Consider the following 24,968-nt stretch of genomic DNA (forward strand, 5'->3'; position numbering starts at 1 on the left):
AGTCCTGGTGAGCACACATATAGGAAGAGCCATCCAGCTCTCAGGGGAGCAAGCTCCAAAACCTTTCTGTCTTTTCTCCTAGGTGCTTTGTCAAAAGGATATTCCTCTCTACCAGAAACCTTCTGCCTTTCTTGAGCATTATAAGAAGTTCCTGAAGCTTCCAGGGTTCTTCAAGTCCACCTGAAGCCAAGTTTCAGTTACTCTTATGCAATTAGTTTTGATTTGACCTTTCAGTTATTGATTAAAACATAACTCTTTATAGTGTGATGTGCCAAAAATGGGGACACCGATTCTGCAATCCCATATCCAGAGCCTTGCCATGACATCGGCCCATTTGGGGTCCTGTGGTAGCCAGCCCTGCAGCTGGGCCATCCACCTCTGTCAGGCTCAGAAGTCTGTCCCAGTCTATGGAGGAGCAGGGACATTCCCACCACCCTGCTCCCAGTCCTTCTCCTCCTCCTGTGGATCCATCCCTTCCCATTTTCCCCTCTCCTCAGATGCAGTTTGAAGTTATGGGTGCTCCACTGGAATGGAGCAGGGAAACAAAGAGGTGTTCATTCATCCTGGGCTGCAAAAAGAGAATTCTGGGATTAATTTAACAAAAGGAGGCAAAGATGGATTTCTTTAGGATAAAAAATCACGTCTTCTCTTGCCAAACACCAATGTTGGAAAATTCAATTTTATTGTGTCTACATGAGTGGGTCATTGAAATCTAAGATTTTTCAACAAGGGTGCGACCCAGCTGCAGAACATCCGGCTCAGCCTTGACTGCATTGTACCCCATAGAGCATTCTGTTAATATTTAAACTCAATCTTTTGACTCTTATCCCAGAAGCTGTGGCAAGCAATTGTGATTCAAGGCGGGTTATGTAAGCAGGGCAGCCCTTGCAGGGGGTAGGGAGTGGTACTTGGGTGGAAGTTATCACATGTGAGCTTTGGCAACCCATTGTCCTCTGTTCACATGCTCCTCCATCTCTGTGGCAGCCAGATGTGCACGCACATGTAACAGAGATGCATCTGGGTTCTGAAAGTGAAGTTTGCCTTGAATTCAATTATCCAGGTGGAAGGATAACTTGAGGATTCTGTTCTTTTTTCTTTTTTTTTTTTTTCTGATGTAGCAGAATCGTTTCAGGCAGATCTCCCACCTTCCACCTTCACATTTTATTACTGTGGCCAAATGGGTCAACTAGCACAGTCCTGAAAGGAGAACCATACCCATAAAGACAGGGATCTCTTGGAAAGAGTCCAGCAGAGGGCCACAAAGATGCTGAAGAGCCTGGAGCATCTCCCCTATGAGGAGAGACTTAGGGAACTGGGTCTGTTTAGCCTTGAGAAAAGAAGGCTGAGAGGGGACTTGATCCAGGTTTATAAATATCTGAGGTGTGGGAGCCATAGTGGTGAGGCTGGTCTCTTTTCAGTAGTGCATGGGGATAGGACTAGGGGTAATGGGATGAAACTTGAGCATAGGAAGTTCTGCATGAATGTGTGCAAGAACTTCTTTATTATGAGGGTGACGGAGCACTGGAACAAGCTGCCCAGGGAGGTGGTGGAGTCTCCTTCTCTGGAGATATTCAAGACCCGACTGGACGCCTACCTGTGTGACATGGTGTAGGGAGCCTGCTTTGGCAGGGGGGTTGGACTCGATGATCTCTAGAGGTCCCTTCCAACCCCTAAAATTCTGTGATTCTGTGATAACTTCTGCTGGGATACATTTCAGTGCCCCACCATCCCAGGTGACCTGCACTGTGCCATAGGAGAGTCAGGAAAGTTGTGTCCTGGTGTGAGAACAGGAAGCCGAGCACAGGCCATACTGTATCTTTCTCCTGCTTTCCTTCATTACATTGATTAGGGATCAATGAGGGCAATACAAGGGACCCGAAACTTGCACAGAGGAGAGCAGCTTTGATGGAAGTCGTGCAAATCTTTCCATGTCTTCTTTGAATCTCGTGTGTCCTGTGTCACAGAAAAACTTGGATGGGCCTAGTGATTAGAAGACGGGGGAGGGGATGAAAGTGGGTTGTGTTTGTGGCTAAGGAACAAGGTAAAAGCAAAATGCACAAAAGGAATAAACGATGTGCTGGATGGTGGGTGTCTCCTTAAGGCAAGGAAATATCAGTAGCCAAGTGTCCACAGACAAGATGCCAGACAAATGGATACCAAGAATAACTTCAGCACTAACATGGATGAATATTAACAGCAATGCAAATACAAGCATTAGAGTGGCTCGGTCATATATAAAAATGAGTTGGGGCTCTTCTGATCATTATAAAATATTTTATATGTGCATATTAATATTTTATGATAATGATGTCAACATATACATGGTAATTTAATTTGATGGTATGAAAACAAAGCACGTGAAATGCCACTGAAATCTTATATTCCTGGTTAGCATTTGCAAAGAGATTCAAGGCACAATTGTTACTCAAACAGGATTTATTAACCTATGTTGATAACCTTTACACACTGAAGATAAAGTGTTTGTAAATATGCCTTTCATAGAATCAATTCAGTTTTTAGAAATTGATTCTATTTCCTCTGTTTCCTCTATTAGAGTTTTGATTAGAAGAGCAATTGATGCTTGTCTAAGTGTCATTTTTACTACTGTTGGTTTATTCTACGGTTAAACATTACCTGACCTATCTCATTATTAAGATATTAATGATATAATATCACTTGTCATTTATAGGACCCTACACTCAAGAAACTTGAATTGCTTTATGACTATTAATGTGACTTTATAACAGCCTTCCATAATAGATAAAGATATGAGATTTCCTTTACTTCAAATAAACTGAGGCATGGAAAAATCAGTGTCACCCCAAACGCTGTTTTGCTGCTAGATATTTTGGAAGCTTCCTTTGCAAGGACATCTCTCATGATGGCCAAAGCAGCTCCTGTTAGAGGCAGGTATTAGCTCATAGCAATCAATACTCTTCATTGTTCTGGAATAAAAATAGCCTGGATGGGGCAAGCATTTGGAGAGCCATGTAACAAGGCCTGAAGGTTTGTTTGTTTTCGTGCTGCATTGACAAGCAGCTGGAGGTCATGGGTGCTGGCTGACAGAAACCTGGCCAGGCCTGGGTTACTCTAGGTAGTAAAGCTTGTCTATGAAGCATAGGCAGCCATGTCTTTGTGTAGGTGGTTGTGCCTCACTGTGTGTCCTGGGTATTCAGATCCTATCATCTGTGTGCTACCACCCACAAAGATATCTCACCAGATGTCTTTAATCGTTTCCATTTGTACCTTTATCCCATTATAGTTTTCTATTAGGTTGCCAGCAGGAATTCCAGAATTACAATAACTACACTTGAGGTTGTTTGGGAGGGATGTTACAGGTATTTGATATTAGTCTGTTAGACAGTAATGTGACTGTACTCCAGTAAATATGCCAAGAATGCAGCTAGGCAAATGACACGGAACTCTGTGGCAAAGGCTTTGAATGTGTGTTCTCCATCTCCAAACAGAACAAAACAAAATGTTAAGTGAAATTAGAGAGAAAATAAATAAATAAATAAAAATGAAACTAATAGGGCAAATCCTCTCTCAGTGTCCATCTCAAGGTGCAACTCATACAGTGTCATTGAGGTCATTGGACTGTATATAGCCATTAACTGCTAGATCTCATGGCTTTGCTCTACCCGATCCTTGTCTCTTCCAGGTGGCAGCTCACTGAAGATGGGTTGGGTAGCTCAAGGAGGAAGGCTGGTGTGGATGTCTATAGGTGAGTTTAGCTCTTTTATGGAGAGATGGTCATTTCCAGGGTGTGATTAGTCTATTTTCCAGCAGTGACTGACAGCAGGAGGTAGTTTGAATTGTATCTTTTGAGTATCTGTCACTCCCACTGACTGCAGATACACCCCAGAGGAGTCTCCCAGGGGAGGGAGACCATAATCTAGTCTGTACTGATGTTTGGGATTGCTTCAAACCTTCCATTTGGCCACATTGAACCTCATGATGTTTGCACCGATCCAATCCTGAAGCCTGCCAACATCCCTCTGAATGGCATCCTTTACCTCCAGCATGTCAGCTGCATCACTCAGCCTGGTGTCAAGTGAGACAGGCACATCATAGGGGTTGTGGATGCCAACCAGGAGGCCCCGCTCCCCTCTCCTACACCCTGACACCTACATTGTGCAGTGCTGATGTGTACTTTGTCCCTCTGCAAAAGTGCTACTGTGCAGCTCAACAAAGGAACAGATACAAAAGGAGTGGAGAAAAATAAATCGAAACTTGAAAACTGCCAGTGAAGAGAGACACTGTGAGTCTGCTCTGCTGTTTTAGTCACATTGTGACTAGTTTAGTTACCATACAATTCCTCAAGCATGGTCGGATCAGAGTTTTATGGCATAAATCGCATCAGAGGAACAACGGCAAAGGAAGAACTTTGATATTAACCTCTATAGGTCGGTTTTCCCTAAGAGCACTCTGAGTGGGTTTTGTGGTGGTAACACAATGCACAGTGCACAGCCCCAGTCCTTCCCCAGCCCCCGTGTCTTCAAGGCTTTTCAAGTTCCCTCAGCTCCCTCTGGAGTTGGGAAGAATAAATTGTTGAGAGTTGGGAAGATAAATGTGCTTGAACCATGGTCTTTGGGATGCTGGAGCTGGGTTAGAGTATGGTTACTGTGAATTTAGTTCTAAGTGCATCAAGAGGTAGACTGATTCAGATGCCTGCATCTACAAGAGAAATCAGTGTAAGAATATATCTGACAAATCATGAAGCTATCTCTTTACAGAATCACAGAATCACCAAGGTTGGAAAAGACCTGCAGGATCATCCAGTCCAACCATCCACCAATCATAGAATCATAGAACCACAAGGTTGGAAAGGACCTACAAGATCACCTAGTCCAACCATCCTCCCTTTACCATACCTACAGGAAACCTCTAAACCATGTCTCCTAGCTCCCTATCCAGGCGCTTCTTGAGCACTGCCAGGGATGGTGAATCCACCACCTCCCTGGGAAGGCTATTCCAGGCTCTCAGTGTCTTTCTTGCAGTGAGGGGCCCAAAACTGGTGAGCCCTTCCCCTGATTTTTACCCATAGTGATTCAACCTTAACATCCCCAGCCACAAGCTGCACATTAACTCATTCTTCTGAATGTTGTTAGTTCAGTGTCTAAATATGCACAAGTGTATGAATAAGGGCATCAAGAGAGTACCATAAAACCACAGGTATGTGCTGAAGTGAAAACATTTCATTGTCCTACATGTTCTCTTTAACAGAAGTTTCCCTTGCTGCTCACTTGCACCAACCCTGGTTCAGCCACATCTATGGCTCCTGGCATGACACTGACCCTGAGCCACAGAGTTGCAGGTACAGCAAATCCCTGAAGCACCTGAGCAGACTGAGCTGCCGGTCAGCTGCCTTCCCTGCAGGCAGAAGCAGTGCATCACTGTTCCTTATTCCTGCAAAAGTAACACTGTTGTACTTTGAGCTAATATCTTGTGATTTGGGATGCTGGAGCATCTGTTGACCCAGCAGAGCATTACCTTTCTTTGTGCTTGAAAGCAGCCTTGGAGATCCAGAGATATCGTTTTCCCAAAGAAGCCAAGCTTGATTCAGGCACTCCCATCACCCTGAAGCAATGTTCAGGGGTATGGCTGCACTTCACTCCCACTCACGTAGACATACTTGAACTAGCTAAAACTGGTTCATTGAGATGCTGATAACAGCAAACTAAGCTGCCAGAAGTGAGCACAGCCCTGCTGCAGGCAGGTGCATGCAGTACCCAGATTGAACAGCCAAGATCTTCACCTGCCACAGGGCTGGGATAAAACATTCTCTTTGACAGGGAAACCAACCTGGGGTAGTTATATGGTAGAGGTGAAACTTTCCCATAATAATAATACAAGAGGTAAGGAATCGACTGTCAACAGTGCTAAGAACTCTCCTTCTTGGAGCTCCTCAAGAGCAGGTTGGATAACCCTGGGTACAGCTAGGCAAGTGTCCAGGACAAGGGAACAGTGCCTACCTCCATTTCTATAAGTATCTTTGCTCAGTGTTCTTCTATTTACCATGAAGCTGTATGTAAGTAGGACCAAGCTCTACCAAGAGTTACATGCAGTCCTATCTGCATCCCCATGTAGGTCATCTGTCACTGTTGGCAGCTGGGAGATTTCAGGAGGTGCTTTGCATCTTGCAGTATGAAATTGTTAGGTATTGCCATCAGCACTGCTCCTGTTAAGGTCCCAGTCATGCTTTCCTTTAAGTAGGCATAACTTTGCTCATTAGAAAGGATTTGCTTTCTGTTCACGATAATATAGTAGAAAATTTGTATCCAAACACACAATTACAGAGTGTGTTGGAAGGGGCCTCTGGAGTTCATCTGGTCCAGATGGCCTATATGGGGACAGGAAGATCTCAGGGCCCTGTCCAGCTGGATTCAGGATATCTCCCACAGTGGAGACCCCACCGACTCTCTCATTCCCTGTTCCAGTGTTTGACCACATTTTTGCCTAACACTGGATTGTCCAGTGTGTCACTCGCCTCTGTCACCGTATTTTCTTGCACCGGGAAGAGAAAATTGGATTGAGTTCTGTAGATGTAGCCCCACAAGCACCAAACAGAGGGAAATAATCACCTCTCTTGACCTTGCTATTGCAGCCCAGGAGGCTGCTGGCCTTCTTGTCTGCCAGGGCATGTTGCCAGCTCATGGTCAGTTTGATGTCCTCCGGGATGCCCAGAGCTGTTTCTCAGCAGGCATAGCCCAGCCTACACTGCAGCAGAGTCAGTGCCTCCCAGGAGCACGACTGTGTTACCAATGTCATAGTGTTCTGTACTAACAGACTGCCACACAGCATTGCAAAAAGCAATGTTAATATATCTAATCTCTATCAATTATGGCTTTTAAAGGGCAAACTGCATTTTAAGGCAGAGCATGCACCTTGATTTTCACGGTGTCAGTTTGTTTGTGGAGCTAGATCAGGGCTTTCCCTGGTCCAGGTGCAATACAGCACTTACAGTGTAAAAGTGACAGTGATCTTAGGTGCAGGAAATGCACTACGTTTATCACGCCGTTATCACTGAGAAAGCCTCAAGATGAATGGTAATATTGTACTTCAGAGAGAACTTTGACTTTCGTAAAAGAAAGATTATCTAAAAATGGAAATGTCTTGCTACAGAGGCTTAATATTCTCCTGCAGAAAAAAAATACACCTGATTCCTGGGGTCAAATTTCCTGTGAATCACAAAATCTCTGTGTGGATTAGAGGGACTGGGAGATCAGGACAAAAGCAAAGCTATTCCCTGGACAGAAGTGTGCCATTTCTTCATTGTAAGATGATTTAGCTGGGAAGTATTGGTAATGGTTGGACTAGATGATCTTCTAGGTCTTTTCCAACCTTGATAATTCTGTGATTCTGTGATAATATCAGTGAATTTTACAGGTATTTAAAAATACAAAGTGTTCCTGGGTTTGATTTTTATTAAAGACTTGAAAAATGAAACGGGAGCTTAAAACATATGAAAGTACTTTTTCTTTATTTCTTTTAATGTGAAAACTAACTGGCACTTTATGACCAGCTCTGGTATGATCTGTCTGTGAAGGAGTTTAAATGGGCAATGACAAATTCAGTACAGGAAATGGAAAGAATCACTGATGTATCATCTTTTCCTAATTCCCATTTCAGATCTTTGAATGATGGCCACTGCACAATTCTGTACTGCAGAGAATCATTTATTTCTCCTACATAACTTAATAGAAATGTCATAGGCTTTTTCTCATGTTCAGACGTAGCTTCCGTATGCTGCATCCGGCTTCGTCTGCAGTCTTTGCTCATAGCTATCAGGTCACTGGTTTTCAGAACTGAATAAAGCACAGGGAACCAAATCTCACAAGGTACACGAACTTACTGGTATGCAAAGCTATTCACTGAGGCTGCAAAATAATCCCCAAGAGGAAGTCAGATGGAAAGAAATCTTAGCAAAGGACTTCAGAGCCAGAGCTCCCACTTTCTTCCTGGTCTAATAAAAGTGAAGCAAACTGACGTCTAAGGTTGGCACTATCCCTTCTTGTTTGCAGAGTGGTAGCAGGGTTGTACACCTGTGACGCTGCAGGGAAGGACCCAGCCTAACAACTCAAGATGCCCACCCAGCTCCTGAGTTTTCTATGGCTATGGAGGCATTCCCTCTTTAATGCAACAAGTTTTTTCTTGCCAGCTTTGTCTATCTCAAAGTCAGCTGTTTAATGTAGGTGATCTGCATTCCTTTTGTGCTCAGCAGAGAGCACAGCTGTGGCCAACCTTAGCACGACAACCCTTGACACCCACCTTGGGGTGAGATGAATAAACCTCTCAAACCACAAGCCTTCCTGCACTTCCCATAGGTGCCTTTACTTGCCAAAACAGCTGTCTGACTTCTTGATAACAACAGTGGGGTGAAACACATCTACTCTGATCATTCACTTTTGCAGTATAATAAAAGCAGAGGCAGGAATCCTTGAAGGCCCCAAGCAAGATTGTGTTGGCCTTAGTGCATGCATATTAGTTAGGCAGACAGTATCTCCTGGGGACTTATTTTCAAAGACACCTGCTGACCATGCAGGGAATTGAGGTACTTGCTTTAGGAAGATGGCTTCAGTAGGTGCCTAACATTGAAATGCAAAGTGTCACTCCCTCAAGTGAGGCAGCTGAAGTGCAGCTTCCATAACCGGGGTAGGGTGCTGGGTGTTTAACCAGGGTATGCAAGGAGGTCATATCAAGGTTACAGCTTGGAACCATGACCTTTTGTGCAAGCACCATTTGGTGGGAGAGAACCCAAATGGGTTCTGCCAGAAGATCCAGATCTGGAGCATTATGGGGAGACTGAGACTCCTGTCTAGCTCCCCTCTAACCCCAAAATGCAGCAATTCTGTGCTCCTGATGCCTGCTCACCTACGTGTGTTCCCCTAAGCTCCAGCAACAAAGGAATGTCCCAAGCACTTAACTCTCCTGCAGGCAGCTGGGAGCTACAGATCTCCGTAAAATACCAGCAGAACAGAGCACATTCCAGGATTCCTTATATGCTTTTGGGACAGCTGTCCTGCATCCTCTTTGAAACCGAGGTATGCTGCTATTTTGCACCCTATTCCTCCCATATTGCCCACACATTGTCAGCTCTTTGCTTGGTGCAGAACCTCACGTAGAGCAACTCACTGTGGCCTTGGACTTGTTTTAGCTTTCTTACCTGTCACCTTGCTTCAATTCTCCAGTGACAGGAAGTTCTGAGCAGATCAACAGGTGAAACAGCCCAAAAAGCAACACACCATCTTGCTTTGGGCACAGCTGGAAAACCAAACACCACCTTTGTTTCTTTCTGGATACACTTTCTCCTCCAGAGGAGGGCCACGAAGATGATCAGGGGACTGGAGCACCTCCCCTATGAGGACAGGCTGAGGGAGTTGGGTTTGTTCAGCCTGGAGAAGAGAAGGTTGCGGGGTGACCTCATTGCAGCCTTTCAATACCTGAAGGGAACTTACTCCCAGGAGGGGAGTAAACTCTTGGAAAGGGCTGACAATAGCAGGACACGGGGAAATGGTTTTAAGTTAAAAGAGGGNGGGAAATGGTTTTAAGTTAAAAGAGGGAAGATTTAGGTTGGATGTTAGGGGGAAGTTCTTCACTAGGAGAATGGTTAGGCCCTGGAACAGGCTGCCCAGGGAGGTTGTGGATGCCCCGTCCTTGGAGGTGTTCAAGGCCGGGTTGGACGGGACCCTGGGCAACCTGATCTATGGGGTCTCTATGGGGATCTATGGGGTCTCTATGGGGCTCTATGGGGTCTCTATGGGGATCTATGGGGTCTCCTGGGCAACCTGATCTAGTAAATGTGTATGTTTGGTGGCCCTGCCAGGCAGGGGGGTTGGAACTACATGATCCTTGAGGTCCCTTCCAACCCGGGTCACTCTGTGATTCTGTGATTATGTTATTACTTTACTATGGTGCCCACTCTTAACCAAAAAGAGGAGCACAACAAAAGGATTTACCAGAGATGGTAGGAACCACCTGACAACATATTGTGTGTTCAATATGACTAAATATCCATATATTTCTCACAGCAGGAAGCTGACAGCTGCACAGCTGTTAACAGGACGATCGCTCCACTATCCTACAGGTTGTTCTAAATAACTGAAATGCTTTATAATACCGAAACCCGGCATTACGCTGCCTCCCTCTCAGATCCCCACAGCAGCGCGATGCTGCCGCCCCGCGGGCCGCCCTGCCACGCTCAGGTAACAGCAGAGCGCCCCCTGCCGACCATCCCTTCATTTACACCCAGCCCCATCGCAGCGGCCCATTGCGGCTCCCGTACAGCCGCCCGTTCCCGTTGCGCCTGCGTAGTTCCGCGGAGTCCTTGGGCCGTGCAGGCGGTCGCCATGCAGCGCTGGGGCCGCGTCTCCTGCGCGCTCGCTCGGGTACGGCGCTGTGCGAATAACGAGGGGCGGGCGGGGGGAACCGGAGGGCTCCGTGCCATTGGGTTGGGCTTTGCCGTGCTTTGCCGTGCTTCTCCGCTTTCACACCGTGGCCTCGCCGCTGGGCCGCGTTCCTGTTTTCTTCAAGGTTCAGCTTTTAAAGCCGTGGCTTGTTCTGTTTTAGAGGAGCCATTTTGATCGAGTTCATCATGGTCTCCAGGGGGTGTGTGCCGTGCCGCAGAGGACCTACGCCGATCAAGGTAAATCACAGAATCACATAGTGACCCGGGTTGGAAGGGACCTCAAGGATCATGTAGTTCCAACCCCCCTGCCTGGCAGGGCCACCAAACATACACCTTTACTAGATCAGGTTGCCCAGGGCCCCGTCCAGCCTGGTCTTGAACACCTCCAAGGACGGCTGAACCTGCCCTGCTGCTGTGTGGAGATGTCGGTTGGTCTGTACAGCTGCCTGAGGGGAGGTTGTGGTGAGGTGGGGAATGGCCTCTGCTCCCACATAACAGCGATAGGGTGACAGGAATGGACATAAATTGCACCACGGGAGGCTCAGGTTGGATATTAGGAAATGTTTCTTTGGAAGAGTGATGAGGCCCCGGCACAGCTGCCCATGGAGATGTGGGTGCCCCATCCCTGGAGGTGCTCAGGGCTGGGTTGGATGGGGCCCTGGGCAGCCTGAGCTGGTGGGGGGCAGCCAGCCCATGGCAGGAGCCTGGGGCTGAATGGGCTTTAAGGTTCCTTACAACCTCACCAATTTCTATGATAAATTCTTCTTTGTCAGATTTACTGTCAAAATAAAGGTATAATTAGAAGCTGAATTTCATAATGTAAGAACAGTGGCAGTGATTAATATTGCTGAGGAGGTTATGATTGCTAGAAACAAATGTACAAAGTTCACAGCTGCTTCTGTGTTCATAATCAATAAGGGTTACACAGAAGTTTACTTCAGCCATATTTCCTGCATTATAATCTGATGATCCCATGGCATGCACTGCTCATGTATATTTTGTGACAAGCAACAGAAGAAATTTTGTTGGTAAAATGCTTAAATAAACTGCTCAGACATCTGGGGTTACAGGTTTTATAGCAGGAAGGATGGGTCAGATGCATCCCATCTGCTTAATTTCATTTTACATTATTTTCCCTGTGAAATTTAAGACTTTATATTGTCAAAAAACCTCTATACAACCTTTGCTTTTGTCTGGAAAGTCATTTTGTGAAGTGTAATTTCTCTAGTATTAAATTGCATAATTTTTAATAGCTTTTTTATTACTTTCTCTCCATTATTTGGCATTTCCAAATATGAATAAGTTCAGGAATAAATTGGTCCTGCAGTAAAGTCTTAATTGCTGAAAAGAGTAACTGTAATGTTCCCTGTTGCAGTTGATGCCGATGTCACAGTTATTGGATCTGGCCCGGGAGGTTATGTTGCTGCAATCAAAGCAGCTCAGCTTGGCTTTAAGGTAAGAACTGACCTTTGGAGACCTTCTGATCACTCTTCAACCTCTCCACTACATAAAACATGCACTGATTCTGTTGTGGGTAAGTACCAAAACAGTGCTCAGCTGATGTGATTTCCTAGTGCCATTGGAGGAGTTTGATGGCCATTTGGGAGTTTAGAAGTGGGAAATAGTATGCTCATAAGTTTCATTTTCACTCATGAGTGAGACATCAGCAGCATTGCTGTTTCTCTTTAACCCAAGACCAGTTTACTCTCCTGGCACTGCGTCATTCTTTCATGAAGTACTTGCTAAGTGTACTTGCGCATGCTCTGTTGGCCGGTATATCCCAGTGCCTCTGAAGTAAGACAGCAGGACTTCGTGAAAAAACCAAGGTGATGAGACCACCTGGCAAGGACAGAAGCTCCTGTTTACAAGAAGAGTTCAGTGCAATGTTGGAACAAGTCCAGCTTGCATGTAGCCTTCGCCCATATAGATTTTCAGGGCTTGGCTTGTCGAGGCCTTGAGCCATCTGAGACAGCTTTGATGCTGTGCTTCAAGAAGGAAACTTGGCTAGATGGCTTCCAGAGAAGGTCCCTTCAGCCTCATTTTTCTGTAGTTAAGAGTGTTGTCCCTCATTGGTTATTCCTCCAACAGCTGGAATTCAGTGATGCCTCTGAGTATATTTTAACCTAATGTGTAACAGTACCAGAATAGAGTTTTTTGAAAGTCAGTTTTACATCTGCTTTTGACTCTAGTGAAGTTAATCTAAAGTGGATGAGTCAAAGCCTTACCAGGTAAAGGTGAGAGCAGTCTAGTGCTGTTTGGTCCATAGAGCAGCTGTTAAAGCACTTGGATCATTTTATGTTTGTGTGCTTAAAACAGGAAGAGGGGTAGTTGGGGATCAACTGATCTCCTTGTGGTTATTTGATTTGATGTTGAGTCCTCATGGTACTGTTACTGCTGCTTACCACAAAAGCAGCAAGTTAAATGACAACAGGCTTTCATCTGGGAAGTCACTTCTCTGCACATTTGTTTCCCTGGAGCATAAACCAAGAGGTTCTTACTTGGTGCTTATGTTCTGTGCTTGTCACTGAGGAAGGGACATCTCTCTTTGCTGCCAAAAGGTTTCCAATGCTTTCCCCTCCTTTTTTCCCTTCAGACTGTTTGTGTAGAAAAAAATGAAACATTGGGTGGAACCTGTCTGAATGTTGGATGTATTCCTTCAAAGGTAAGGGTACATTGTTGATCATAACTTCATTAATAACTATAGCTCCTACATGCATCAATTTACAAACCCCTACTTATCTTTTTCCAAGATGGACATACTTTGTTTAGAAAAATAACTTGCAACCAAATGATTTCCATGAATAAAAGGAATTCAAAGGATTGCATTACTTATTAATTCAGTGGGAATGTCTTGTTTACAAACTGTTTTGTGGGGTTTCTTAAGTGAGAGGAAGAGGGATAAAAGCAGGAGGTGTATGCAGATGCATCTTCTCCCCAGTGAGCTGGTAAGTCTGTATGGTAACCACTAACTAAATACAGCAATTAAATGCTATTTAAATACAGTTTAAGGTGGTTTTGTCTTAGGGTCTGCTGTGTGGAATTCTCAGTCCTTTCAAGTCAATGCTCAATACACTTGTTGTTTTCCACACAGAGGGTGGTGACGCACTGGAACAGGTTGCCCAGTGAAGCTGTGGGTGCCCCATCCCTGGAAGCATTCAAGGCCAGGCTGGATGTGGCACTGGGCAGCCTGGTCTGATGGTTGGAGACCCTGCACATAGCAGGGGGGTTGAAACCAGATGATCTTTGAGGTCCTTTTCAACCCAGACCATTCTGTGATTCTATGATCCCTTTTTATATTGCAGTTTCTAATCAAGTTATAGTTTGGAGATTCTGTATTTCAAGCTGCTGATCTTTACATGCACTTAGAAAGGAACTGTTCTGATTTTATTTTTGAATTGTGATGATTGAATTGTGAATTCAGTGACCTGAATTGGCTTTAAACGGTCTGGCTGTACAGTTGTAACAACTTCAGCACAACTCAGCTACAGCATTGAACTGATATTTGCACAGACTAAAATTTAACAGTGATTTCAGTATAGATTCTTTCCTCCTCCAGTTTTTCCATATCCTCCCAGTATTTTTGTTGACAAATTTTCTGAGCTAATGAAGAAATTCTACTGAATGATAGCCATCTATTGTTTTCCTTTGCTTAAAGCCTGTCCCTACCTTTTTATTCTCAGTGCTATCATTTCCACTTTCTCCAGTGAAAAGAGCAGAAAGGGGTAGGAATGATCTTAACTACTCTCTATTTTTGTTATATGTATTTTCTCAAGTTACACCTCAGTAAGAGCTTCTGCACGTAGTTGGCGTATTTGAAATACACCTTTTAAAGCACTAATGTCAGATTTATTAGAGGTTGTTTTTCAAGTAATTTCATTTTTTAAAAAATATTGGTAAAAAATCCAGTTGCAGCTGTGTCCCATTGACATTTTTGTATGTATGTTTTAGGCCTTGCTGAACAACTCGCACCTCTATCATTTGGCCCATGGAAAAGACTTCGCTAACAGAGGAATTGAAAGTGAGTGTGCAGAGCAACTTGGCGGTGTCTATTGAGCTAAATGATTTCCATTAAGAAACAAATGTGAATGGTTCAGGTCTGACTACTATAATTGTAGGAAGATTGGTCATAAAGCTGCATTGACTTGCAACCAATATCCTTTCTCTGCCAGCTGGAGGTTTAGGAATGTGTCTGTTCCTTGATTGCTGGCTGGAGAAGTTACACTTGAAAAGACTAACACTGCTTTGTAACATACCAGTTGTTAAACACGACCTTTCATGTTTAATGGGAGCATTTTGGGGCATCTCCCTGTCAGAACTGTTCACGGTAGATCAGTTCCTATAAATAAAAGTGGAATGCTCCATTGAAGCTTTTCAATTTCAGTTTCAGGAATCCGCTTGAATCTGGAGAAGATGATGGAACAGAAGAGCAGTGCAGTGAAGGCCTTAACAGGTGGAATTGCTCATTTATTTAAGCAAAACAAGGTTAGTTTGGATTATTTACTGAAGTAAATGTGTAATTTCTTTTCTTGCTTTTGTTGCTTTTTGCATCTCACGTTCTAGCCATGTAAGCTTATTTGATCAGGGATTTGGCAAGGACTGATTGAATGCTTCCCTTCTAAGATATTTTAAATGAACAGCTCATTCTTGGATCTACTTAAAAGAACAAGTGTTGGCTTTGTGATTTGTTCTGGATGCCGATGCAAAGGTTTGCATTAGCAGCTTTGTTCTGGTGAGATTCAGATTAAGTGTAGCATAACTTATGTAAGTAATTTGAACCTGAACTTTCTGTGTTCTTGGTTATTAAAGGTTGTACATGTATCTGGGTTTGGGAAAATAACTGGCAAAAACCAAGTCACTGCAACCAAAGATGATGGCAGCACACAAGTTATCAATACAAAGAACATACTCATAGCTACAGGCTCAGAAGTTGCTCCCTTCCCTGGAATTACTGTACGTATTTGAAACCTTGGTGCTACTTTTCAGTGTGAAATAACCACATCGTTTAATGTATAATACATTTGCATCTGTTTGGAATTCATCTTCTGTCCTACGTATGATGTATAAAAGAGATGGTAAGTCTCCCTTTGTGGCTTTCTTTGCCACTAGATTGATGAAGATAATATCGTGTCATCCACTGGTGCTCTGTCCCTGAAAAAAGTCCCTGAGAAGATGGTGGTCATTGGTGCAGGAGTCATCGGTGTGGAACTGGTAAGAGAATATTTAAACTTCTTAGTCCTTTATTTATAAAGTAACAGTGTAATTTTGTCACTATATTTGATGCCTGCTGGCCATTGAGCAGGGCAGGTGTAAATGAAGACAAAATGGATGTGGCTTTAGGGAAGGCGATGGTAGTGGTTATGGCTGTAGACACATGCAGAAGCAGCAGTAGTTATATTTTACTGCATAAACTGTCTATAACATGTTATTGTTTTGCTTTACTTTGGTATTAGGACACCACAGAAATCTTATTTTGAGTTCTCTGAGCTACGTTCCATTTATTTGATTTTTAATTTTTCTGTGCCTGTAGCCTAAAATATCCCTGTTTGTTTTCTTTACTATATATTTAAAAGCTTAATTCCATAAGTTAAAACACTGAAGCATTAGGGATGCAAACAAGTAATGATAAATCCATCTTTTCAGAAGGACTATTGGAAACAGGCATGTTATATCCTACACTGTAAAGGTTTTCAAATGTTTATAAGTTTGCTGTGTTGATCATCTTTTGCTGTTTCCAGTCTAAATGGTAAATATTGCAGTAAAGAAAGCTGAAGTTTTCCTTCAAAAAGCTTTTCCTTTAAGTATGTTGTTGTGACCGCAGGGTTCAGTTTGGCAGCGCCTCGGTGCGGATGTAACCGCTGTTGAGTTCATGGGCCACGTTGGTGGAATGGGAATTGACATGGAGATCTCTAAAAACTTCCAACGTATTCTCCAGAAGCAGGGACTTAAATTTAAGCTAAGCACCAAAGTTACTGGTGCTACCAAGAAACCGGATGGGAAAATTGATGTAGCGTAAGTATTGAACGTAAAACCAATGGGAAACAGGTTGTATTTTTCCACTCAGCCCTTCAAACCTGTTCAAAAACAGTCTTATATTATTATTGAAATGGGAATTAAATGATACTTAATTCTTCAGTGAAGTTTCATTTTTATCCTGTATTATAACTTAGTGTGTTTGTAACTTTGGCTTTATTGAAATCAAACTTGTTTATACAGGAGAGTTTCCATTGGCCTGGGTTGGTGTGCTGGTGTAAAAAGGCTGCTTTTCTTATCAACATATTCTCTGTGCAGACTGGCAGCGTAAGCTGTAGTTAGAGTTGTAACCTAAGCTTAAAAAGCCTTTTTCATTGGAATCTCAATACAAGGAATTGTATCTACTGTATTTCCATAGCTCAGTGTAGTCTGTCCTCCACCACTGGAGAAGTCCTAGATGTGGGCCTCTATGTACTGCTGTACTGATACTGCCTGGATTCTCATGTAGATCTCTGTGTTTAGAGTTTCATTTAGGTTCAGGTGTTTGCTTTTGAAATATGATTCTTAATTAACCCTGCTTACCATTCTTTGTTTTGTGCTTGTACTCAGGTTGCAAACTGAACTTGTTCTAGATGCTGTTGACAGATGCACTTTATGTAAGACAGCTGCTAACAGTTCTTCCATTTGGACCTGGTGAAAGCTTGCTCAGTGCATGACTTTGCCTTGCTCTGAAGTACAAATAACTTGGATGTTGTGCACTCAGCACCAGTTGTTTTGCTGTACGGATTTGCTCCTAGCAGGTTGTGCTACTTGTTAACAGATACATAACCTGACTTTCTGTGTCTAGGAGTTGTTAACAAATTTGTAAGAGTTGCTGGCCCTTGCTTCCTCTCCTGCTCTTCAAGTCTTGCAAGGAAGAAGTGGGGGATAGACCTAAGGCAAGCATTGGGTGCCAGGTTCAGCCACTAGGTCACCATCTGGATCTTATTAATCACTAGTCAGTGAAATACAGTACTGTGGGTTTATCTCTTAGCATTCTTGCTTCTTGTTTTTCTATAGTGTTGAAGCTGCTGCTGGTGGCAAAGCAGAAGTCATCACTTGTGATGTGCTCCTGGTGTGCATTGGTCGGCGGCCGTTCACAAAGAACCTCGGACTTGAAGACCTTGGAATTGAACTTGATAAAAGGGGGAGGATCCCAGTCAATAACAGATTCCAAACCAAAATTCCAAAGTAAGTCATATTTAATCATATTTACTTTCTTTAAAGCAGAATTTTTAAAAGTTTAACTTAAGACACTTAAAATTGCTTAATATAGCTGCTTTTTTTTCTAAAAGAAAAGCTCAGTTTATGTTTGGAGGATATTTAGGCAGCCTTTAAAGCTCTGTAATTTAAAGTCAGGATGTGCTGGCAGTGGTTCTTGAAGTGTCCTCATTCAGTGGAAACTGTTTCTGTGGTCTCCAGGTTGCTTCTCTGCATGGGTATTTTAATCTGATTTTGCTGGAAAATCCAGTCTTGTTTTAAATGGTTCTGTGGGGTAGCTGAGGTGTGCTAGTACATTTTTGAACAGTATCTAATTGTGTTTCATTGATCTGATAGCATCTATGCTATTGGTGATGTAGTTGCTGGACCTATGCTGGCCCACAAAGCTGAGGATGAAGGCATTCTGTGTGTTGAAGGGATGGCTGGAGGTGCAGTTCACATCGACTATAACTGCGTGCCCTCTGTCATATACACTCACCCTGAAGTGGCCTGGGTCGGCAAATCAGAAGAGCAGCTGAAAGAAGAGGTACTGTTTTCTTCCTGTTCAAAGCTGTTACTCTGTTTTGGATATGGTTTCGTAGTGTGATAATGGCTGTTGCTTTATCTAACTACTTCTCACATGAGAATTTCTCTACCTGAACTCATTGTGTAGGGTGTATGGCTGAATGGTTCCTTCCTGCATGCTGCTTTCACAAAGGACCACACTGCTCTTTAATAACTTCTGTTTTATGAAGTTAATACCATTTCTATGCTATTTTTTCCTTTTCTGATACCTCTTTATACCTGTTATTTTCATACACTGTTCTGTGCATGTTTCACCTGCCTTCTGGTTTTGTGTTAGACCTATTTTTGTAGTTACCCACCTGTACGGCTGCATCATTACTGTTGAGCTTCCCATCGTTTACTCCACATCAGTAACAAAGGTGTTTGTTTTGTAGGGAGTGGAGTACAAAGTTGGGAAGTTTCCATTTGCTGCAAACAGTCGAGCGAAGACGAACGCTGACACAGACGGCATGGTGAAGATACTGAGTCAGAAGTCAACAGACAGGCTGTTGGGTGCACACATCTTGGGCTCAGTGAGTATTGTGCAGCGTGCTGCTGTTCTCGTGTTGTTTAATTTTAAGCTTAGCTTAGCCACCAGATTGACAGAGTAATTTGGGCTGGCACAAGAACACAGCTGAAGTAAACTGCTGGTCATATTAGGGTTTTTCTTTTTAGCAAAAGATGCTTCTTTACAAGCTGGATATTTCTTAATTAGCAATTCAGGAGAAACAAGACAATTGTATAAAGATTTGTTCTAATTACAAACATTAATCTGCAGGGTGCTGGTGAAATGGTTAATGAAGCAGCCCTTGCTATGGAGTATGGAGCATCGTGTGAGGATGTGGCCAGAGTTTGCCATGCCCATCCAGTAAGTTTTTTACAGCAATTGTTGAACACGGGGGTTGCACAGACATGTTGTAACTACGTGTAGGTGTTAATGGTTTGGACCTTTGGTTTGTTCTCTGCAGACGGTGTCAGAAGCCTTCAGGGAAGCGAACCTAGCGGCGTCTTTTGGCAAAGCTATCAACTTCTAAAGCGAAGGAGCAGTTCTTTGAACATCCGTAGTGCGTCTGAAAACGGACTGCGAGCCCTTGTGGAAGGCGAGTTTGAGGATTTTAGGGTTGAATTAAATGAATCTCTTCACTTTAGGCATCAGATATTTAAACAAGTAGAGTTTGGAACAAGTGGAATTATCCAGTCTCTGTAAATTAAATACTTAATATTACATGTTTATTTACATCATGAATGTTGCAGAAAAACAGCCTGACGGAACTCTTTCCTTCAAAACCAAACATTTTGCTGCTGCATGGGATGATCAGGTGTGCTGCTCACAGCTCTGTGCAGGTGTCCAGCACACCTGGTGTGTTCTTATTTGAAGTAGTGATAGACTAAAGCAGTTGAATGCTGGCACTTAACATGCCTCTGGCACTTAATGCCACTGTCACTTCCGCACAAAAATTTATTTCCTTGTGAAAGGATTAAATAAGTATTTAACCTACTTACGTTTGAGTACCAAAATTAGTTTTGATCTATTAGCGTTAGGATCTGGGGAGAAGAGGGACTCATGTAAATTGATTAATTCTGTGTTGACTTTTTTAAGGTAAAATCACTCTATGTGTGATTCTCCACACATCATGTTTTCATATTGAAAACTCATTGGGGAAAAAAATCAAGTGTTGGAGAAATGAAAGACTGAAGGAAAACTACTCTTACTGTTACTTCCTGTTCATAAAGCTTCCGTTGTCCAACTCTCTTTAACCTTGAAATGATAAGCAAATGGGTAGCAAAGCCTCGCTTGCTGTTAAGTGCGATGATGTGAGGGTTATTCTTCTGCACCTTCCACTTGTTAGGGCTGCAGCGTCAGCTCTCCACACAGTTCAGACATACTTCCTTCTCTCCTGTTTTCTATTTTGCGCTCTGTGTCTCTCCTGTAGCGAGAGAGCTTAATAAATATTTAATGTTGCTGGAGGATCGGCTTGGGTTTTGTTTGCTGACTTGTTAGTGTCCAGGTTGGTGGATAGAGGACGACTCACAAACAAATACCATGTAAAGGGAACGTGCCCAATGCCAGTAGCTCTTGTTTTGCAGGGTGCCACTTCATTTTATTAGAATCTCTGCCTTGAAGAGGATCTTAGTGTGTGCTGGGATTGTCCTTTTTCATTATGCCAGTGGCTTGAGAAGTGGACAGAGAAATGGTTTTACACCAAAAGGAGGGAAGATATAGATTAGATCACAGAATTGTAGGACCTCCAGAGATCATTGAGTCCAGCCCCCCTGCCAAAGCAGGTTCCCTACACGAGGTCGCACAGGTAGGTGTCCAGGTGGGTCTCAAATATCTCCATAGAAGGAGACTCCACAACCCCCCTGGGCAGCCTGTTCCAGTGCTCCGTCACCCTCACCGTAAAGGAGTTCTTGTGCACATTTGTGCGGAACTTCCTATGCTTCAGTTTCTGTCCGTTTCCCCTTGTCCTGACTCCAGATACTGCTGAAAAGAGTCTGGCCTCACCACTTTGCCCCCCACACATCAGATATTTATAGACCTGGATCAGGTCCCCTCTCGGTCTTCTTTTCTCAAGGCTAAACAGACACAGCTCACTTAGTCTTTCTTCATAGGGGAGATGCTCCAGGCCCTTCACCATCTTTGTGGCCCTCTGCTGGACTCTTTCCACGAGATCCCTGTCTTTTTTTTGTACTGGGGAGCCCAGAACTGGACACAATATTCCAGATGAGGCCTCACCAGGGCAGAGTAGAGGGGGAGGATCACCTCCCTCGACCTGCTGGACACGCTCTTTTTAATGCACCCCAGTATGCCATTGGCCTTTTTGGCCATGAGGGCACACTGCTGGCTCATGGCCAACCTGTTGTCCAGCTCCAGCAGCTTATCCCCCAGCCTGTACTGGTGCATGCAATTACCTCCCTAGGAGCAAGACTCTACACTTGCTTTTGTTAAACCTCATCGAGTTTCTTACTGTCCAGGTCTCGCTGAATGGCAGCACAGCCTTCAGGTGTGTCAGCCAATCCTCCCAACTTCTTATAATCAGCAATCTTGCTGAGGGTGGTCACTATCCTCTTGTCAAGGTCATTGATGAACATGCTGAACAAAATTGGACCCAGCACCAACCCCTGGGGAACACTGCTAGTTACAGGTCTCCAATTGGACTCTGCACAATGACCAACAATGACCCTCTTTGCTCTGCCAGGATATTATGAGGAAATTATTTAATTAGATGGAGTAGTGCTCTAGTTGCCCTCACCAACTCCTGACCTTGGTTAAGTGTGAGGTTAATTGTCGATGGAAAAAGTATTTACCCAAACATGTTTCTCGTGTCAGTAAGCAGTTGGTGCACATAAACGCACATTGCCATTGGGGATGCTGCCTTGTGTGTGCTTCACAGGTGGCTATTTTTCCCTCCAACCATGGTTTACCATGTAAATTTGGTTCTTGAAACATACACCATACTTATCTCTACTCCCACCTCACAAATCAGAAGCATTACAGTGAAATGAAACTTGCTTGAAGCCAAAAGCAGTATCATGCAGAGAGTAAACGTTCCTGGTAGAGTACTATGGTGTAAATGCTACCTAATGAGAGGGGAGGTATTTATTTTTTCACTGCTAACTCTGATTTACCATCCTATACGTCACAGTAATTAGAGCTCTTATTTAGAATGATGTAGTTGGAAGCAGTATTTTATTAGGACATCTCTAGCTAGTTTAAAAACAAGACTTGCAGAAGCTCAAGGATTAGTTTCAGCTACTGAAAATGACACAGAACTTAATGAGTCATACTAGATACATACAGTGATATACAAAAGTACTGTTTATTTTCAATGTCAAAAAGTTACTTCTCTTTGGTTCTGTGACTTAGAAGTCAATATCAAACCTGTTCACTTTACCAGGTCTCAGTGTAACGTCAAAAACAACGGGTGTAATACTTGTTAAAACCCATCCTGAACACGAGTGTCTCCTGTTCCCATTTATAAGCAGGTGCTGTACACAGCAACTTTCTGGCTGATTGTCTGTAAGAGGGAACGAACGGTCTCTTCCAGCTCCACCAGCTGCTTGGCTTTGTCTTCCAGAACTTTCTGATTGTTTTCATATGTACTTTCCAATTCTGTCAGCAAAGGAGGAGAAAAACAGCTTAATTAGGTATGTTTTAATGTGGTAAAATATCAAATCATAATTGTTATGGAAAAACTGCCATTCAAGTTTATTTTCTTGTGGAAGAAAGTCTGACCTATAGTAGCAAAGGCTGGAATGGCACCTTCTGTTTCTCTAGTATTGGGACATAAAGCAACCAAAGTAATTTTCTCTGAGCACAAAAAGTGTGTTTCGATTCGTGTTGACAGTAACTGCCATTCCCTGCTGCTGGGAGGCTCTTCTGTTGATGTGAGCAATTTAGGCTTGTTACAGTCCAAATATTCAGTGAGTCATTGTAACTGTGCAGGACAAGTGAGGGGAAGCATGGGTTCCTGGCCTGGCAAAAACAGAAGGAAAACCTTGCTTCCTCCCTGGCAGTTCTGGGCTGGCTGCTCCCTCCTGTTTCAATCAGCTTTAACAGGCCATTGTGTTTAGCTTCATCTGTAAGCTGGACCTGCTGGATCCTCATTGTCCTTTTATTTAACTGCATTCCCCAGTGTGTGTGTGTGGGAACTGTTTGAAGATGGTGTTCTGGGTTCAGTCAGGAGTTTGACTGTTTTTGGTGTTGCCGAATGGGTTTGTCCTCATCCTAATCGTGGTTACTTATGCTGCCTAATTCTTCTGTGTAGTGATTCTCTGAGCAGTGATAGGTGCCGTACCAGAAGTTTGCATCTCTCTGTAAGTTTTTGCTCTCTTTAATTCAAACCTTTGATTCATGATTAGGTTGTGTCCACAAAAATACAAGAAGCAGTTCAAACTTTAGCACCAAAGAATTAACTTTCTTTTTTCTTTTCCTGCTGCTGATGGACACCTGGTTTAACAGCACGGTAATGCTTTGTATTCTACAGCAGCACCTTACCTGCTCAGAACAGCCTTACCTTTGAGCAGCTGCAGCTTGCTGTTGGCTTGGGCCAGCAATGCCTTCGCTTCTTCTTGCAACATGCCAGCTTTCCTCCTCGCATCAGCCGACTCCTCTGTCTTTTTGGTGATGAGATCCTCCACGGTTTTGTACTTGCTGTTCAGCTCCGTGTCGAGGACCTGTCGTTCCAGATAGAAACGCAAGATGGAGCCACCCAAAAGACAATGCGGAAGGAGTAACTCAATATCCAGGCTAAAGAGAGCACAGTGTCAGCTAAGGTAACAAAAGCAGCAACAGGGCCGAGGGATTTCCTGTTAGATATTCCAGATTTGAAGAGTCAGTACAAAGACTCATCAGTGCCCTCTGGCACATCTGTGGCTGTTCTACAGCTCTAACACTAACACTCAGCATGGACTGCAGTTACACAACTCTGGAACTCAGGGCAGTGGGGGAGGGAGACCCTTGCTGCCTTTTCATTAAGAACAGCTGCCTGGCTCTCAAGGTGAGGGTGCTGGAGATGACATCAGGTTTACTTCTCAGCTGTGCTTTTTCCCTGTGAGGTTAAGGGAGTTCTACAGCACAGATGAATTCAACCAGTAAGAAGCAAGTTAGCAGTCTGCGGCAATACTTGAATCCTCTGGGGTCTGATGGCCACCTGAAATACTACTCAGTGTTTAGAAATAATTGTTACATGGATAATACATCCCTCGTAGCAGAAAATGTCTCTTGAGACCGATGGGCTAATTCCAGCCAAAAGGCTGCAGCAATGAAAACTTCCTTTGGCAGATTTGTCGATTGTTTTGTTAATGAACATTCTTTTGGTATTACGAAGGTGTGCAGCAGACACTGGGAATCAGGCCATATGGTCGGAGTGAATTCTGCATCTCTGATACTTAGAGATGAGACTAGTTTTATACTGAGCTAAGGATTTATTCTTGCCACTTGATTCTGTATATGCCCAACTAAGGTTTGTTTGGCCTGAACATCACTGTAGAAACCATTTTGTTTTCCATCTATATTTGCCAGTTGATCTGTGGCAGACGGCGAAGCTGAGAGACAGAAACAAACCTGTGAAAGGCTGATGTGTGGCAGTGAGGTGTATTTCCTGCAGCTATTTTAGAACCTGACAACTTCCTGATGCTTCTCTCTCTTTCCATTTAGTAACAGGTTGAGTAAAAAACACTTCACTAAGTGCATTAGGCACTTTTTCTTTGTCATCAGCACACAGCCAACAAGTGGATCAAAGGAATCCAGCAGTGTTCACCTACCCAGCCCCAGGGTGAATTTTGTTGGCTCTCCTTTAGTATCTGTCCCAGACTTCTTACCTGTTTAACTTCTTCAGCATTTTGCTTTGCAGAAGCAATTGTTTCTTCTATGTTGCCCATGTTTGCTGAAGCTGTAGCAGCCTTTTGCTTCAGGTCTTCAACGCTCCTCTCAAGCGCAAACAGGCGTAAAGTGGCATTGTTCAGTGTTTCTTCAGATGCTGCATTTTCAGATTGAATCTAACAGGAAGAGGGACAAAGACTGAACATGATACAAGCTTTCTGAGTAAGTTGTGATCAACTCATCGGGTCACAGCAGTAGATGCCATACTTAAGAAGTGTTTCATTTTGTTAAAAGTGGACAATTGTAATTGGGGTGAAACAGCCCACTGCTGTAAGATAAGTACAATGAAGTCTTTAGAAGCATTAGGGAGCTTCATTAAGAATTATTTGATTGCATTAAATGTGCAAAAGTTGCTTAATCTGCAAACAGAAGTTCACAAGTTCATATCAAATGATAGCGCTA

General features: G+C 43.5%; 2 protein-coding genes across 2 annotated transcripts in view; one reads left to right on the forward strand and one right to left on the reverse strand.

The window, feature by feature from the left end:
* Positions 1–10,261: 10,261 nt before the first annotated feature.
* On the forward strand, positions 10,262–20,149 carry DLD (dihydrolipoamide dehydrogenase). The gene is made up of 14 exons (XM_015851484.2): positions 10,262–10,388; positions 10,570–10,645; positions 11,784–11,863; positions 13,002–13,070; positions 14,357–14,426; positions 14,790–14,890; positions 15,215–15,358; positions 15,515–15,616; positions 16,227–16,417; positions 17,438–17,608; positions 17,975–18,164; positions 18,577–18,714; positions 18,960–19,049; positions 19,150–20,149. The coding sequence occupies exons 1-14, from the start codon at positions 10,350–10,352 to the stop codon at positions 19,213–19,215; spliced, it is 1,527 nt and encodes a 508-aa protein (XP_015706970.1). The 5' UTR covers positions 10,262–10,349; the 3' UTR covers positions 19,216–20,149.
* A 1,706-nt stretch (positions 20,150–21,855) lies between these two features.
* Positions 21,856–24,968, reverse strand: part of LAMB1 (laminin subunit beta 1) — a 37,116-nt gene continuing 34,003 nt past the window's right edge. Inside the window, exons 31-33 of the mRNA XM_015851498.2 lie at positions 24,506–24,682; positions 23,200–23,359; positions 21,856–22,295 (exon numbers count right to left, since the gene is read on the reverse strand). Of these exons, the coding sequence (XP_015706984.1) occupies positions 22,159–22,295; positions 23,200–23,359; positions 24,506–24,682 (474 nt within the window). The 3' untranslated portion in view covers positions 21,856–22,158. The remainder of the gene's footprint in view (positions 22,296–23,199; positions 23,360–24,505; positions 24,683–24,968) is intronic.

Source organism: Coturnix japonica, chromosome 1, assembly GCF_001577835.2.
Source record: "Coturnix japonica isolate 7356 chromosome 1, Coturnix japonica 2.1, whole genome shotgun sequence".
In the NCBI taxonomy this organism is placed as follows: Eukaryota; Metazoa; Chordata; class Aves; order Galliformes; family Phasianidae; genus Coturnix; species Coturnix japonica.